The 16,601-nt window shown below is 43.8% G+C and overlaps 1 protein-coding gene across 1 annotated transcript in view; it reads right to left on the bottom strand.

Moving 5' to 3' along the window:
* Positions 1-7,897: 7,897 nt before the first annotated feature.
* LOC128332382 (uncharacterized) overlaps positions 7,898-16,601 on the bottom strand; it is a 61,914-nt gene continuing 53,210 nt past the window's right edge. Inside the window, exons 11-16 of the mRNA XM_053266667.1 lie at positions 15,295-15,399; positions 10,339-10,474; positions 9,760-9,854; positions 9,129-9,281; positions 8,919-9,015; positions 7,898-8,044 (exon numbers count right to left, since the gene is read on the bottom strand). Coding sequence (XP_053122642.1) covers positions 7,992-8,044; positions 8,919-9,015; positions 9,129-9,281; positions 9,760-9,854; positions 10,339-10,474; positions 15,295-15,399 — 639 coding nt within the window. The 3' untranslated portion in view covers positions 7,898-7,991. The remainder of the gene's footprint in view (positions 8,045-8,918; positions 9,016-9,128; positions 9,282-9,759; positions 9,855-10,338; positions 10,475-15,294; positions 15,400-16,601) is intronic.

Below are 16,601 nucleotides of genomic sequence, written 5' to 3'. Positions count from 1 at the left end.
TGCGCGGAACCGGGCTGGCCTCCCTTACCCCTGTTCCGCACGGTCATGAGAATGGTCTAAAGTCTGATTGAAACCAATGGTGCTTACTTCTCAGTAGGCCTGCATAGGATTGCACTATAAATTCAAAAAGCCACACAGATTAAAATATACAGGTAGGCAGTGATTTACATCGAAGTGCAAGCTATCTTCTCAACTGTTCTCTAGGCATCTCCTTCTCAAAACAAAACAAAACAAAGGCCACATTCCTTAGGGGGCCTCTTTACTGTGAACCTCTCCCAGCCAGTCTCCTTTGCTTCAGTCACGGACTTTTTCTCCAAGTCCAAAGATTGAGCAGCATAGTGCTTGCACATTTTGCTCCATATCTGAGCTTCTGCAAGTGGTAGAGCTTTTTTCCCCTCCCTTTTTCTTTTTTTCAATGAAAGCTGGGAATTCAGGCTAGCTAATGGGCTAAATGGTTGTCAGCTGACATGCCTAAAATCCATGAAATACCTGGAAATCTGGGGAAATGGCAATCCTGACTGAGACAGTATTGGCTGAACTTTAGTGTCACCAAACTTTAGATCAGTATGATAACATTGCAGTCTCGCTCCTAGAGTAGTTGTAATAACTACTGGAAAACAGAAGTTGTAATAACAACTGGAAAACAGTTGTACAGCTCTTCTTTCAGTATTTTCTCTCTCCTTACCTCCCATTGGTCTAGAGAATACTGAGCTGGTTGGACCAATGGACTCTCCAGCGTTTCCGGCAAGAGTCTTTCCCAGCTCTGCCTGGAGAATGAACTCTGGGCCTTCTGCTTGTGAAGCAGGTGCTCTGCCACTGTGCTGTGCCTCCTCCCAAATGACACAAGCTGTCATTTATGCACTCTAGAACTGCCCTTTTAAAAGATGCAGCTGCATCCCTAGATGTTTTGCTAAATATGGATCTACATGAATATCTGGCTCATGTCCTGTGTTTTGAACAAGATGTAATGATTAGTCAAACGAAACTATCCCACCCACCCCAATTCCCTGTAGTGTAAATAGACTGAAAACAATTAATGCACTCAACTAATTTTTAATGAGATAAAATGCACAACCCATATTGAGCACATTCCACTGAGAAGGTCTCACATGTAAGCCCCTTTGAAATACCTGCACATTCCATGAGTAATACAACCCTCTGGAAAGGTCGTAACTTTAATAGCTGTGTCTAGCATTGCCTTTACTGGATTCTATTACCCGGCTTTGACAGGAAAGACCTCCTGAAAGTGATTGAAGCTGTACAGTTGGGACCCATTAGAGGCTGCAGGTCACGTAGGAAAAGAATGTTCAAAAATTTCTAGCCTGGAGGAAGATTTGTTTTTTGTTTGGTTTTCTGTGAAATGGCTCTAAACAGAGATAGCAAAATGGACATGTTCATTTTCTTCCTCCCATTCTATGGTTCTAAGGTCTGCAAATAGCCTTTTGGCTTTGTTAATAGGCTTCTATTTATTTGTAAAGAGACTGAAAGACAAAGGGACAAATAACATACAAGCTGCCAAGATTGGCACACAGAAAAATAGGAAACTTGGTGCAATATTAATATTTTCCTAGGTACTGAATCTGAAGGGTTCCGTTGGGATAGCCTAGCTTCCCCGTAGAGCCTGTGCATTTTCATCACTAGAAAAAACTGATTTTGGGCTACAGTGTAATGTAAGTCTACAGCATGACAGCATACACACTATTTTAGACTATGGAATGCAGAAGTCTAAACTTGAATTTGCCTTGTTTAAGCCGTGATTTGGCCATTTCCCACATTATTAAGGTAAACCTAGGTCTGCTGTTGAGTCAAATAGTCCTGGTGGTTCCCCTGACTAGACATCTGTATGATATACATATTTGTAGCAATAACACTTTAATACAATTTTAGGTGGATATTTGAATATCCTTGGTGTACACCTAAAAATGTTTTGTGTGAAGGGGACCTCAAATTGTTGTGATTATTTGTGATGTCTGTGCAAGCCTTCAGGCATAGAACCATATTTTCAGAGCTCAGAGCCCACCGAAACCAGTGCTCTGATATATTTTCCAGTGCTCTGCTATAACACAACCAGGTTATTTTGCTTGCTGAGCCCTTGATATCTTTTGGTAGAGAAATGTATGGCAAGATGCTTCTCTTTTCAAAGCTATCCTGTCATATAAGAATTATGTTCAGTCAGAAATGCAGGAAAACTGGGGTAGTCCAGTAATTCGGTTTGCTGTCCAAGAATGCCTCTGGTTACCAGTTTCAGGGGAGCAAGAGCAGGAGGGGGTGGGATGCCTTCATCTCTTGCTTGTGGGCTTCCCAGAAGCATCTGGTGGGCTACTGTGGGAAGCAGGGTGTTGGACTTGGGCCTGATCCAGCAGGGGTCTTCTGATACTCTTCTGAAGGTAGAAATTCTTACCAGCGTTGTTCCCAGACAGCAAATTTCCACCCTCTGGTGAACAGCAAAGTGGTGCGAATGCTCTCTTTGCAATCAAGGACGCTGCTGTCCGTGCGTGTATGCATATGTGTGCAAAAACGCACCCTAATTAAAGTGATTTCTTCTGGATTAAGTGGTTTGTGCTCTGTTACATTTGATGTCAGAGTAATTGGTCTCTCCATTCACTACAGGGTGGTTTGTTCCCACCGATTTTCTTCGCTCTTGGAGCACTATGTTGTGTCTGATTGTAGGATTTGGTCTGGCACCTTTTGAGCTCCATCTGATGGCTGCATGAGTCAAATATGTGTCCCCTCCAGCAAGAAACAGGGAATGTTTCAAGTTGGCAAATGGAGGCTTTTTCATTGGAGGCTCTGCCTGTATCTTTAGCAGTCTACACTAATTATGTCAGCTTGTCTTTCACCCAACCTCCACTTGCGGTCTTTGTCACTGCCCACATCTGTGGCTACCAATTAACACAGTATTCATGGACCTATGGCATAACCAAGCAAACCTTTGTAGCCTTAATGGCTTCTGAATACCATTTTGAACTGCAAATTCTCTTTGTTGGACAATTACAGTCTTATATAGGCCGTCATTACAATAGTACCTTAGTACCAAAGATATCATTGTGTACATGATGTATTAAGAACAAATAGTGTTGCAAGGCAGTCAGTGTGCCCAAATAGTCTCATTTAGATCATTTAGAAATGTTTAAGGAGCCATTAGTGCTGAAAACGAATTTACGAAGTGTGATTATATGTTCACTGCTAACTGGAAGGCTTGTCAGTTCAGTTATGCGGAAGCAGACAGCACAACAGTCACATTTATTTTTAACGCAATGTGGGACATAAATAGCAACCTTAAGGGGGCTTTGCCATTAAGAAAATCTTGCCAAGAGGACTCCATCACAATCCAGAGGGCTTCGTGAGGCAGTATTTCAGGAAAGGGTTGTACTTTTAAGGCATAAAATATTTACATAATGCATAAAAGGCAGTGTGCTGCTTTTACGTCAGTGTATTGTACCATTAACGCAGTATTTTTTTAAACTTTATCTAGTGCTGCGTGGAAACAACCCCCTAAACACCACAGCCCTGAGGCTATATGAAAGGACTCCCCTTCAGCCATTTTTTGGATGGCCTGCAAACAGGTTATTCACCCACCTTGCTGCTGGTGTGGATTGCAAAGTTGCAGGAGACGAAACTACCAGTGGTGCTTGTGGGCAGCTGCCCAGGTGTTGGTTACCATGGCAGCTGCACTCCCTTTCCTACTCTGACATGCATTTAGGAACAGCAGCACTACCCCCACCCACCCAGAGTGAAGGCAATGGGGGACCTGAAACATTGCCTGCGAGGAATTGGCTTTATTTCCCCTCAGTGATGACACCAGATCCGTTTGGCTGTATAGCATCACAACCAGAGGCGCTCTAACCCCTGGACCTTGGGGTCTCGATCTGTGGCCACCAAGGTCTGGGGGACCTCCAAATGGCTGGAGGGGGCGGAGTTGGGGGGGGGAGAAGGACTGCTGGGCTCACCCCCCGGCAGCCACCCCTTGGCCACGAAGTGGCTGGAATTTTAAAAAACCATGGAGGTGTGGCGTGGAAGGAGGCCCCCCAAAAGTAGGTTTAGGGGGCCTTGTTCAGGGGGGCCTCATGGTGAGGGCAATCCAGGTGGCAAGATTGCCTAGGTGCTCCCCTGATCACAGTGTCATCACATTCACAATGTGATCCCTGATTAGCTGGGCTCATCCTTTGAAGTAGCAGAAGAAGCCCAATGGGGGAAACATCCCTAAATGGCACTGAAGCCATTGCTGCAAAAGTCAGCAAACAGGCCCAGAATAGGAAAATTACCTTTGGGAGTAATTTTGGGAACATTTCAGATCCCCCAAATCCTCCTTTCCATACCAAAAAATTCTGCCCAATAATATTCAGTGCAGGCCTAACTTGTGGCCATTGCCCTTTAATTAAATATTCTGTTTCCACCACCATCCTCAAACCTCATGGTGAGGTACACCCACCTATCCCGACACCTGCTTTATCTCCTTGCTTAGTTCCCCACAGACTTACATGCTCCCCTACACAATTTCTCACCTCTGGCTCATACACACCTTACTCCCATATCTCGTTCAAGGCATCTTGGGTTGCTGCAGTCAAGGACTCAAAATTCCAGTGGGCTTGTGAATCACACAAGGTGAAGTTCTGGGCCTTGGTGTTGCAGCCCATCCCTGAGGTAAATCTCATTAGTTTTAGCAATGCTTTGCAAGAGCCTTCTTCTTCCTCAGAAAATTGCCAACCTTTTCTGCAAAATGTTCTGTTGCCCTTATGTCAGTATAGTATCTCTGGCTGAAGACACATTTATTCACCGAGGCTTTTAATTAGATTTATAGTTTTAAATAATGTTAATACTGGATTTTAAATGTTTTAAATCTTTTAAATGATTTTAATAGTTAATTGATTTAATGTTTTAAATTATTTTAATTGTAAACCGCCCAGAGATGCAAGTTTTGGGTGGTATAGAAATATTTTCAATAAATAAATAAATATAAAGTCCCTCCCACACAATTAATCTTTTTCCTCCCCGCCCTCTAGATAATAGCACTATATTATCGTAGAGTGATCTGGTCGTAGAGTGATCTGGTAATCCATAGTTAATATGTCTTGTAATGAGTTCTGTATGGGGTTGTGGTTATGATGTTATGTATGTTGTATTTTATAGAACTGTGTTGCTTTGTATGTTATTGCTTGTGAGCCGCCCCGAGTCCTATGGGAGTAGGGCGACATATAAATCTAAATAAATAAATAAATATTTGAACCTCAGCTGTATCCTCTTTCAAAGGCTCGATTTAGCAAAATTTTGTTTTGACATTTTGGTGCAATGGGGAGAAGGCTCTAAAATGAATTGTACCTTTGCATGTCGGGGCCACCAGCCACCTCCACACAGGTGTATGCACAGAGAGCAAGGCTGCTAATTCATTGCAAAGCATGCCTGTGTTTCTCCCATGTTTTGCCTGTTTTAAGCATACACAAAGAAGTTCGGAGCATGCATGGAGTGCTTTTCGTTCACCACTAATTCCAGCCTGTTCTTTCACATGGAGAAACGAAGAGCAGAGAAGATGGCAGAGCAGTCATGGAGCCCAGGGATGTGCGAATCGATTCGGTTACAAATTGATTTGTACCCAAATCTAGCTGATTTGGAGACATAATAAATCACCCCTCAAATCATGCCAAATGCTATTCGAATCAAAAAAATCGATTTGTGCACATCCCTAATGGAAGCTAAAGCTCTAAGCCTTAATACGTATGGTTTTTAAATACATTGGTGGCTGTTCCCACCTCCTTTCCCAATGCTCTGTGAGCACAATTCAGTTGTTGTTGTTTTTTAATTTTAAAAAACTTGAAAGCTTAGGAAGATTCTTCTGCACCATCCCTACATTTTATACTTTCCTAACTAAGTATACATAAAAAGCTGCTATATATAGCAGCCTACAGAGCAGCCATGTTATGTTATAGTGCAACTAAATTTGCTGTATGGCATTGGACCCACCTGGCCAGTTAAATTCATTTGATGTAAGGCAAGGGCAGGTTTCTGCATAGCATACATTTCACCCAGTGCAGCAGTTAAGGAGAGCTATGCCAAGCATCTCCTGCTGATTTTACCCAGACCGTATATCTGCTGTGCTCAGAGAACTGCCAAGGCTGCTAGCATAGGAACTCTCCTGAGTGCTGTTTGTCCTGCGTCATAACTTTGCAAGTCTGTCTGACAACATGAATGCAACACTGTGCTAACTTTGTGAGGATGGTATCCTTTGCAAAGCTATGACCTGTGGTTAAGCAGTACGCAAGTGGATTTTCTTTTTTTAAAAAGGTTAAAGCTGGCTGTTTGGCTGGTTTAATAAAAGCAAAATGCAAAAAAAGACCCTCCGTGGAACTCTTAAGAGAAGTGGAAATATTTAACTGGCTTAAAGTTTGTCAAATGTGTAAACTTTGCCTAGAGGCAAATCAGTTAAATGTGTACTGAAGGAATGTAAGATTTGCTTATGAGCTCAGGGAAGCAATGCGCAGAAGGGAGATGAAGATTTCTCCTTGTCCTTGGATAGCCTGTGCAGAACAGTCTGGTTTTGCATACATAATACATGAAGTTCCAAAGATTTGCATCCAGAAATTAAATTTTCTAAAGCTTGGGTACATACGTATGCCGGGATTTGGAGCAAGCCCACTGATGTCGCTGTGGTTCATGTGTCTCTCTTCCCCTATCTTTTGATAATGGAACAAACAATTCTTCTACATAATGTTGAGATTTGTTTTCTGGCAATAATTAGCACTTGTATAGTAGGCTTTGGAAAACAAAACTTTAAATCTAAGGCCTCAGATTCTAAAATGCATTCTGTACCATGCTTGTATGTAGTGCTGAGCTGAAATGCTTGAAGGTCCAGTGTGAAAACCACCACACCATGTTAATGAATTGTAGGAGGGCAAAAGTGGGTGAATATGTCTGTGGTATCAAATGGTATGACTATTAGTAATAGTTCCGATAACTTCTGAAATATCTTATAAATAGATTGATACTTATTTTATTGATAATTAATTATAATTAACAGATAAGTAATGGATTATTGATAGATAATCAAGTAATACAAAATTATGGTATTACATTTTATCATTTTTATAATTGGTGCTGGAATTGTTGCTGCAATTCTTGTATATTTTGCAAATTTTGTTCCCCATGCTGTTTAATACCTATATGAAATCACCAGGGGGGAGCAGAGTTGATGTCAGCTGCTGTCAATATGCTGATGACACTCAAGTACACATTGCAATGCCATCTCCAGCTGGAGTGGCAGTGAATGTTCTGGACCAGTACCTAGATGCAGTGAAGGATGAAGTGGGTTAACAGGGTGAAATTGGACATCTGCGCTCTTTAATATATACGACAGGTGGAAGTACAGATGAGTTTCCCCCAGACGTAATAGGTTTTCTTGGTAGTGGTACTGCTAAAAGTGATGGTATCCTTTAGAAAAGTGAAAGTAATGCAGCGGCTGGATTGACAGTGGTGTGATCCAGGATTGCTGATCAGTGATTTTAGGACAGCTCTCAGTAATCGTCTGTATAGATTAGGTGGTTGATGGAAAGCAACACATGGATGTTCTGACAGCTATTGCTGTAAGCAAATTCTGAACTTCTGGGAAAAGCTCTCAGGGTGGTGGCTGTCTTTTTATTGCCTGGTGATAGTTTGGTGAGGCAGGATGAAAGTCTACCAAAAATGGGACCCTCTCTTCTTTTTGCATATTTGTTTTGCCTCTGTAGAGAATCTCTTGATATGGCTGATGTCCTATTGATGTTGTAATCTTTGAGGGTATCCACATTTTAAAAGGTGTTATTTCAGTTTCCTGATCCCTTTGAGGAATTTTGATCATGATTAACACATTTATGATATGATACATATGATACATACATTTATGATAATACATAATACATTTAATTAAGATGTTATATGATTTTTCTCTTGGTATGTTTATACTTGAGTGTTTCATATGGAAAGGAAGGAAAGGTGTCATGGGAGGGAAGGAAGGAAAGGTGTCATGGGAGGGTAGTCGGCTTAGCGGCACTGCCAAGGTCCATCAGTAAGTCACCTGAATGGGAGAGAAGAGAAGGAAAAATATAATGATGCCAGCACCATTTGACTAAGGAAAGTGTTAGGGATGGGGATCGCTGTAGAACTCCTAAAGTACTAAGTGGAGGAGTTGTATGTGGAGCTGGTGTTAGCATTCAGGCTCTCAAAGCAAATAGTACCGTCTGCTTCCAAAGCAGTAGGTTCTTTCACAGAAAGAACCCTGTTGGACCTATGTCATGGCTGGTATTTTTTCTAGAATAATACTGTGGTAGTAATCATTTTAGGCCACAACATATAAAAGATGCAGCTAGAAAGCAAGTCATAGGTGTAGCTTGTATTAAGTGCCATGGAAGTTAGGTGGGCCGCTCAAAACTGGCTCTGAAAATAATCCCACGTTAGTGGATTTATTTTCTAGATAAGCATCCACATTCATAAATTTTGCCTGAATTCTGCATTAGGTCCACATTGAATTTCTGCGTCCTGGCAGCAGGAGGAGAGGGTGGCTGAGAGGGTGACATTCATAATAGGATTACTATATTTAGATCTGAGGTCCCTGGATGTGGCCTTGAGCCTGTAGTCCTTGAAAAAGCGAGGACCTATAGGAATTTCTCTCCCAAAGGTTCCATCTTCCCAGGATGCACTGCACATGTGCATGTGGCCTTAAAAGGATTGACTTAATGCAAGAACTTGCATAAGGTTTTCTGACTAATCAAGACATGATCCCTTGGGAAGTCTGGGTCACACACATTACAGCAATATGTTTGGGACCTTTAACGCCTGAGACCAGCTAAGGTTACAGGGGATGGCTTTGGGTGGGGGAAAGGACTTCTACCTGCACTGTGACTCCAGGGATGTGGTTTTACCCTCCCCAATTCCTTGGAAATAGAGATTACCTTGGTTTTTTAAGATACCTTCGATTTCTTCTGGCAGCCCTTTGCTTTCTTTGATTTGGCGGAGACGACGCCAGATTTTCCTCCGGATTTCCTCCTCCTGGGGAGATGGGGAAAATGCCCAACCCACCCGAATCAGAGACCCTTTTTGATTACATGAAAGGGCTGGGGCTGTGTGACCCCCAGTGCCATGCAGCTTAACCAGTGGCTCACCTCATACCCCATCAGTGCATCGGCCTTGCCAAAGAGTGAGTAGAGGAGAATCAAACCAGCCTCCTTAAATCTGTGGAGGGGATGATTAATGGCCCGAAGAGTGGTCCTCAGGAAGGATCTTTTCTGATCTTTGTTGAAGATCTCCCTGAAAACCTAAAATCAAGAATCAGGCTCAATTAATTCCCCTGAAGCCCAAAGATGTGCAACTTGATTCACATGCATTCAGCTCATAAGCACTGCTTCTCCTATTCTCCCTCTTCATTCCTTCCTTCTTTGATCTCTTCCACAGTCAGAATTGAGATGGCAAGCTGCTTGAGGAAGGACCTGCTCTTCTGCTCAGGCTACTCAGTAAAGGACCATGTGCATTGAGAGATGTAGATATTCCAAATTAAAGCAACCATCATTATCTTATCAAGGTGTCATGCCACTACAGCAGGTTGAAAGTTGCACTGCAGTTATTTAGCCCACTGTGTCTCTGGAGAGTGTTCTGTCAAGAAGTCCTAATGCTGATACTGGCGCTTCTTGAATGCAGAAAGTGATAAGGACGCTTCTGCCCATTCTCACACTCCCAAAAAGGGGGACAATGGGCCATTCTGGCCCCCAAGGGAGCCACACAGAGGGATCTTCTTACCTCCCCAACTCTGGCTGTGTTGAGATACGCCAGTATTCTTTCATCCTCCTGCCATCTCCGGCTCCACAGATCCGCAGCATCATTGCTGCTCTGGCCTGAGAAAGAAACATCAGGGGCTAAATATTTATACATCCTGATGACACAGGGGGTTTCTGACAGAATGGCTGGGAGTCTTTCCGGATTCCCCCCAAAGAGGAATTTCCTGAACCCCGCCATGGCTCACTGCAGCAGTGGTCCGAAGCCAGACTTGAGAAATAAGAGGTTCGAGTCTGGTTTACGAGAGGGCCTGTATACTCATTGTCTCCATGTCTGCTTATAGGATGGGGTCTAGTGGAGAAGGGGAGATGAGGAAATCCAGCTGAATCAGCTGCTGGTCACTCACTAGCAGAGTCATCTTTGTGGAGGACACACCCTTATTGAAGCACCTTTCGAGGGACTCGGCTGAAATCAGTGGATATAAATGGACCAAGACAAAAGACCAGGGGCTATAATCTGATTTACTGGTATTTGAAACTAAGGCATTTGTTATAGAACACATAATAATCTAGAAAGCAGTGTTGGTCTCACCAGCTTCCTTACCTTTGTGGTGGAGAAGCACCTCTAGGAGCCGGTAGATTCCCTCCCTGGCATACCTGCTCACGTCCTTCCTGGAATCCATTATGCAGATTCCTAGTTTCGCCACATGGTGGCCCAAACTGGGGAGTTCTGCAGAGTTCTAGCAGGAAGGAAAATGAGAGGGATCTCTGTCATCCACATTGCTTTGTCAGCCCTTCCCCTTCTTTCATGGGCAATGGATATTCCTGGGTTGGGTAGACCAGTCATCTCTTCCCTTCCTAACGTGAATAGACAAGCAGGCCCCTCCAAGAGGGTGCATTTTCCTCTCTGTCTTGGCAAGGGGTTGGTGACAGGATGAACTGGATACCTACAGCAGGGGCATATCTACCATTAGGCAACGGGAGGCGGTTGCCTGGGGGCCCCACTGCCTTGGGCGCCCCCCCCCCGAGATACCTCACATGACTCCCCATTGTCCCCTGCCCAGCCCCAAGACCCCTCAGCCAATTGCCCTGTTTGCCTCTCTCCTGCTTGTCCTCCTGGGGGGCCATCGAAGCAGCAGGCCAGCTGCAAAGAGCTCCTTTTCTCCCGGGCGCCTCTCAGCTGATGGGCGGGTGGGCGGGGATTGCAGGGAGGCCTCCGTGTAGGCCTCAGTGAAGCCTGAACTGGAGTTGGCTTAAAGGGAGGCCCCAAGCAAGGAAGGAAGGAGGCAGGCAGGCAGGCAGGCAGAGTGGCCCCCACAGCTCTCTGCAGCAGACCCCTCTGCCCAGGCCAGCATTTGCCAGGTAGAAGGTGGACTCCTTTTTGTGGTCACCCCCCCCCCGCCCATATATAGGGATCTGCTTGCCATAGGGCTTTGATGTGGATGGGGAGAGACTGAGAAGTCTCTGAATATTTAATTTAGAACAGCTTGGAAAATTTACTGGCTTAAAAAAACCTATCTAAAAAGTCCTATAAGTGGCTTGTTTCATGGCAGAAAATTATAAAAACTTCTGGAACAAACAATATTATATTTATTTATTCATTCATTCATTTATAAATGCACTTATGCTCAAGTTGTTTTGCAACCCAGAAGGTCTGAGTGAGAACTGTGAAGCATGTGTTATGCTTTTATTTTATTTTTCTTATGTGTGAACTGCTCCCCAATAACTTGCAGGGACTTCAGGGTCAATCTGGCCAACATGTGAATGCAGGTCCTCCATTCCAGAGGAGATGTGTGTAAAAGGGCTTTAAAAGCCTCCTGTGAAAAATCTCCTGCAATCAAACTTTACTGAATATGTTCAAAATTCTGAGAAAACATACATAGGCTCACACTGCATGGTTGAAAGTCTCCTTTGCTAATCTGCAGCGAGGGTCCCATTTTAATAATTAGTGTTTCTAGTGTGTTCTGGGCATTAAAAGTAGCACAAATATATATTACTCAATTTATATCACTATATAAATATATAAATCACTATATAAAATATAAATAACTTGCCATGGTTGGGCAAGGTGATTGAGAGGGTGGCCTCCCAGCTCCAGGCGGTCTTGGAGGAAACTGATTATCTAGACCCATTTCAAACTGGTTTTCGGGCGGGCTATGGGGTGGAGACTGCCTTGGTCAGCCTGATGGATGATCTCCAATTGGGAATGGACAGAGGAAGTGTGACTCTGTTGGTCCTTTTGGATCTCTCGGCGGCTTTCGATACTATTGACCATAGTATCCTTCTGGAACGTCTGAGAGTGTTGGGTGTGGGAGGCACTGCTTTGCAGTGGTTTCGCTCCTACCTTTCTGACAGATTCCAGATGGTGTCGCTTGGAGACTGTTGCTCTTCAAAATCTGAGCTTTTATATGGAGTCCCTCAGGGCTCCATATTGCCTCCAATGCTCTTTAATATCTACATGAATCCGTTGGGAGAGATCATCCGGAGATTTGGTGCTGGGTGTTATCAGTATGCTGATGACACCCAAATCTATTTTTCCATGTCAACATCATCAGGAGAAGGCATATCCTCCCTGAATGCCTGCTTGGAAGCAGTAATGGGATGGATGAGGGATAACAAACTGAGGCTGAATCCAGACAAGATGGAGGTACTCATTGTGCACAGTCGTCACTCGGGAAGCGATATTGATCTACCTGTTCTAGATGGGGTCACACTTCCTCAGAAGGAACAGGTACACAGTCTGGGAGTGCTTCTGGATCCACACCTCTCCCTGGTTTCCCAGGTTGAGGCAGTGGCCAGAAGTGCTTTCTATCAGCTTCGGTTGATACGCCAGCTGCGTCCGTTTCTTGAAGTTCATGATCTCAAAACAGTAGTACACTTGCTGGTAACCTCCAGACTTGATTACTGCAATGCGCTGTATGTGGGGCTGCCTTTGTACGTAGTCTGGAAACTACAATTAGTACAAAATGCGGCAGCCAGGTTGGTCTCCGGGTCATCTCGAAGAGACCATATTACTCCTATATTACAGGAGTTGCACTGGCTGCCGATAGGTTTCCGGGCAAAATACAAAGTGCTGGTTATAACCTATAAAGCCCTAAACAGCTTAGGCCCACAGTATTTAAGAGAGCGTCTTCTTCTGCATGATCCCCATCGTCCACTACGTTCATCAGGGGAGGCTCGTCTGTGGCTACCTTCATGTCGTTTGGTGGCCACCCAGGGACGGGCCTGCTCTGTTGTCGCCCTGAGACTTTGGAACGCACTTCCCGTGAGAATAAGAGTCTCCCCATCTCTAGTGGCTTTTAAAAGGGATTTAAAGACTCATCTTTTTACCCAAGCTTTTTAACTTTTTAACTTTTTAACTTTAAAATTTTTAAAACTTTTGATTGTTTATTATTTGTTTTAAATTGTTTTTAGTATTTGTTGTTGTGAATCGCCCTGAGACCTTGGGTTAGGGCGGTATAGAAATGTGTTAAAATATATATATATATATATATATATATATATATATATATATATATATATAGTGAAGTGTATGTGTGTGTCTTCAGTGAAATGTATTTCTAGGCAGCATACTTATTTTGATATATCAGACTTAAATCCTTGGGGGCCTGGGGTGTGCGGAGGCCCTGGACTTTGAGGGGGGGGCTTTTAAAAATCTCGTCTCTGGGCCCACTCCAACCTTGCTACGCCCCTGACCTACAGGTATATTGCCAGGAGAGCAAACTCTGCCGCACATCAGGCTGAAAGAAGCACATTTAGCTCTGAGATGGAAGGATGAGGGGCCTGTGAGTAACATTGCTGCCAAGAGTAACTTTGCTGCCACCACTCAGACCTAATTAGAAAGGATCTGAGACCAACTCTCACTTCTTCCCCATCTTGTTTGTGTGATAGCATAGTCCTTCTGCTGGTGTTGAGGGAGAGGAAATAAAACATACCTAAGTAACAGGTTTTATTGTTTGGGGGGGGGATCTAAGCGTGATGGTTACAACAAGGTTTCAGATGTACATTAGCATAGTGGTTTCAGAATGATGTTAAAATTCTTATAACTTACAGCTTACAGAAATGATCTGAGTTAAGTTTCTTTCTTTCCTCCTCTCCACATAGGGGTTAGGTGCCTAACTTGATCGCTTTCTTCTTGATGTGCCTCCCCTCTCAGGACGCTCAGATCTACCCTCCGCCTCTCTGGATTTATCCTCTGCCTCTCCTTAAGCCTCACTTCTTCCTTCTCCAGAAAAGTTCCTCCTGTTCACTACTCCTCTCTTGACCCAAGCCTCCAGCTTAGCTTCTCTCCTCTTCATTGTCTGACCAATTGTCATCCAACTGATTTTTAATTATCACCTCTCTCTTACTCTGCCTGCCCCCTCCTGGAGCTTTTCCACATGGGGCTTTCACACTGCTTTTGCACACTGAGGCATGGGGTGTGGATTTAGCCCAAATTCATCACTGAGACAGCAAGGTACTGTTCACCTAGCAAGCGGAATTATACAGGTTTTATCTTTACAAATGGAGCTTAATTCAGAGTATCTGCATCCAAAAATAGTTGTAATTTCTAAAATGTTTTCCTGGGATACTCTGTCATTCTGCAGATACGATGCTGATGTGTGGAGAGACCCCACGGATAAAGTGGATCAAGATGAGATGGAGGTGTGGCTTTGCTGAGTCTTTGCTGACATGATAGCACTCTGGGCAGACTTGTTTCCTGTGCCCTGGAATCAACTTCCATTCATTCATTTCTATTTTTTCTTTAATTTTAAAAATTCTTCCTTCCTGAAAAGCTCAACTCATTTTTTAAAAATTTAAATTAATTTGTCATGGATCTTGGCCAAGCTGCGACATGTCTCTATTGCCAATTACAAGGGTGTTTTGTGTGTGTTTTTTTAACATAGGGATCAATGGAAAATTATAAAAAAATTCTTAAGTTGGGAAGGGCTGGCCATGGAGCTCTGAAACCAAGCTCTGTTGTAGCACAGGATAGCAGGACTCTGTGTATTAAATTTGAAGCCCTTGAGACAATGGTTTGATTTTTAATAATTTTTTAGACAGGGAGGGTGCATTCCCTGTTGCTCTTGCACAAGGCTGTCACCTGGTGGCTGATTGCAGTCTTGTGCAAGATCAACGGGGAAATTAAAAAAGAAAAAAGTGAAATGCCCTCCCTGTCAGGGAAAAAAAATATTAAAAATCAGCCAAGTGACTGATTAGCTTTGAATTTAGTACACAGAGTCCCGCTATCCTGAGCTAGAACTGTGCCTGGTTTCAGAGCTCCATGAAATGCATCTCTGGAGACTGAAGGTGCAGACAAGGCCAATCTCACTTCCCCACTTTGATTCTTGGCTTTCCCTCTGTTCCCTTCAAATGTGAGCTCAAAAGGAAACAGCTCCAGAGACTGGGACAAGTCTTCAGGCCACTTCGATTCAAGGAGTCCAGCCTTCAGACTCACTCCACAAAGCAAGAAGAGAATAAGGATTTCCAGTTGCTTCTCTTGCTATGGTTGCCTCCCAAAATAAGGACTCTCTTGGCCTTCAAAACCAAGTTATGCCAACCTGTGTGTGGTAATACTCACATCACAATCAGGCATCATGACACTAAAGCGGAGCAAGCTGGCGCATTGTTTGCTGGCTCGTGCTCTCTCCTGGGCATTCCTGGAGAGGATCCAGATGTTGATGTGCTGAAAGAGGAAGCAGCAGCGCAGAATCTCATTACATGCAGCTAACATTTATTTATTTATTTAACATGGTCTAATACCGCCCCAGATGCAAGTCCCTAGCCAGTTCACAATCTAAAAACACAACCGTTAAAATATTAACCCAATTAAAAGAGTTTAGAACACAGATTAAAAACTCTAAAACCTAAAACTTTAAAATGATAAACCAAAAGCCTGACGTTATTTAGCAGGGGGGGAGCAACTGGCCCTATCCACCCCCAGCACAGTACCTTCAGTGACTGTTGCTGGTGTCTCCCTTATGTTTCTTTTTAGATAGTGAGCCCTTTGGGGACAGGGATCCATCTTATTTATTTATTATTTCTCTGTGTAAACCACCCTGAGCCATTTTCGGAAGGGCAGTATAGAAATTGAACAAACAAACAAACAGGTATGTTTCGTATTCAAGGAATGCTTGGCTTCTCAGGGCTATTTACAGGAAACAAACTCATAGTCCTGTTTTTAAGTTCCTTTTGTCTCTGTCACACCTTCTGAACTCTTGACTATCCCCGTGCCTCATCACACAACTGCCTCCCGCATGGACTTAGTCAGGGACTCCAGTGAAGCCTCTGGTCTGGAAGGAAGGAGTTGGATTTCCTCCCATTCTCACCTCTCCTCCTCTGCCCTCTTTTCTTCTGTGGGAATCTGTCAACTGCTCATACTGAGGTGTCAGAAGCCTGTGTGATGCACCTGTGAGGGACCTATCTAGCTTTCTCATGCCCCTTTGCCTGGATTTGAAACTATTCCTCCAGCCACTCTTGTACACGTAGAGCAGAATTTCTTCACAGAGCTGGTGGCAGTTCTTCCCCTATGCCCTTATATTGGCTAAGAGTCAAGTTGAGACTCCTTTTGGGGGGAGTCAGGGTCAAGGGCAGTGCTGATTTGCCACAGGGAGTATTTAAGTATCTGCTCAGCCACCTGCTCCCTGAAGTGGTGCTTTCAAGGAGAAGCTTTACCTCTTGAGTCTGTGCATGTATAGTCTAGCCCTTTGTGTCCAGGGGAGGAAGTGAGTGGCTTCCCAGAGATCTCTAGGATGGAACAGGTGAGTCTGCTCAGTTGTTCCTCTCCTGCGTCTCTTTGATTTGGGGCTACTGTTCCTGATCAAGCTTTTATTCAGGGATGTGTAGAGCATATGTGATGCTGTTCAACAGCATGTTGTATGAGATTGC

This window comes from Hemicordylus capensis, chromosome 1 (genome assembly GCF_027244095.1).
Source record: "Hemicordylus capensis ecotype Gifberg chromosome 1, rHemCap1.1.pri, whole genome shotgun sequence".
Taxonomy (NCBI): Eukaryota; Metazoa; Chordata; class Lepidosauria; order Squamata; family Cordylidae; genus Hemicordylus; species Hemicordylus capensis.
The sequence above is the reverse complement of the archived record's forward strand: the minus strand, read 5'-3'. Positions and strand labels throughout refer to the sequence as shown.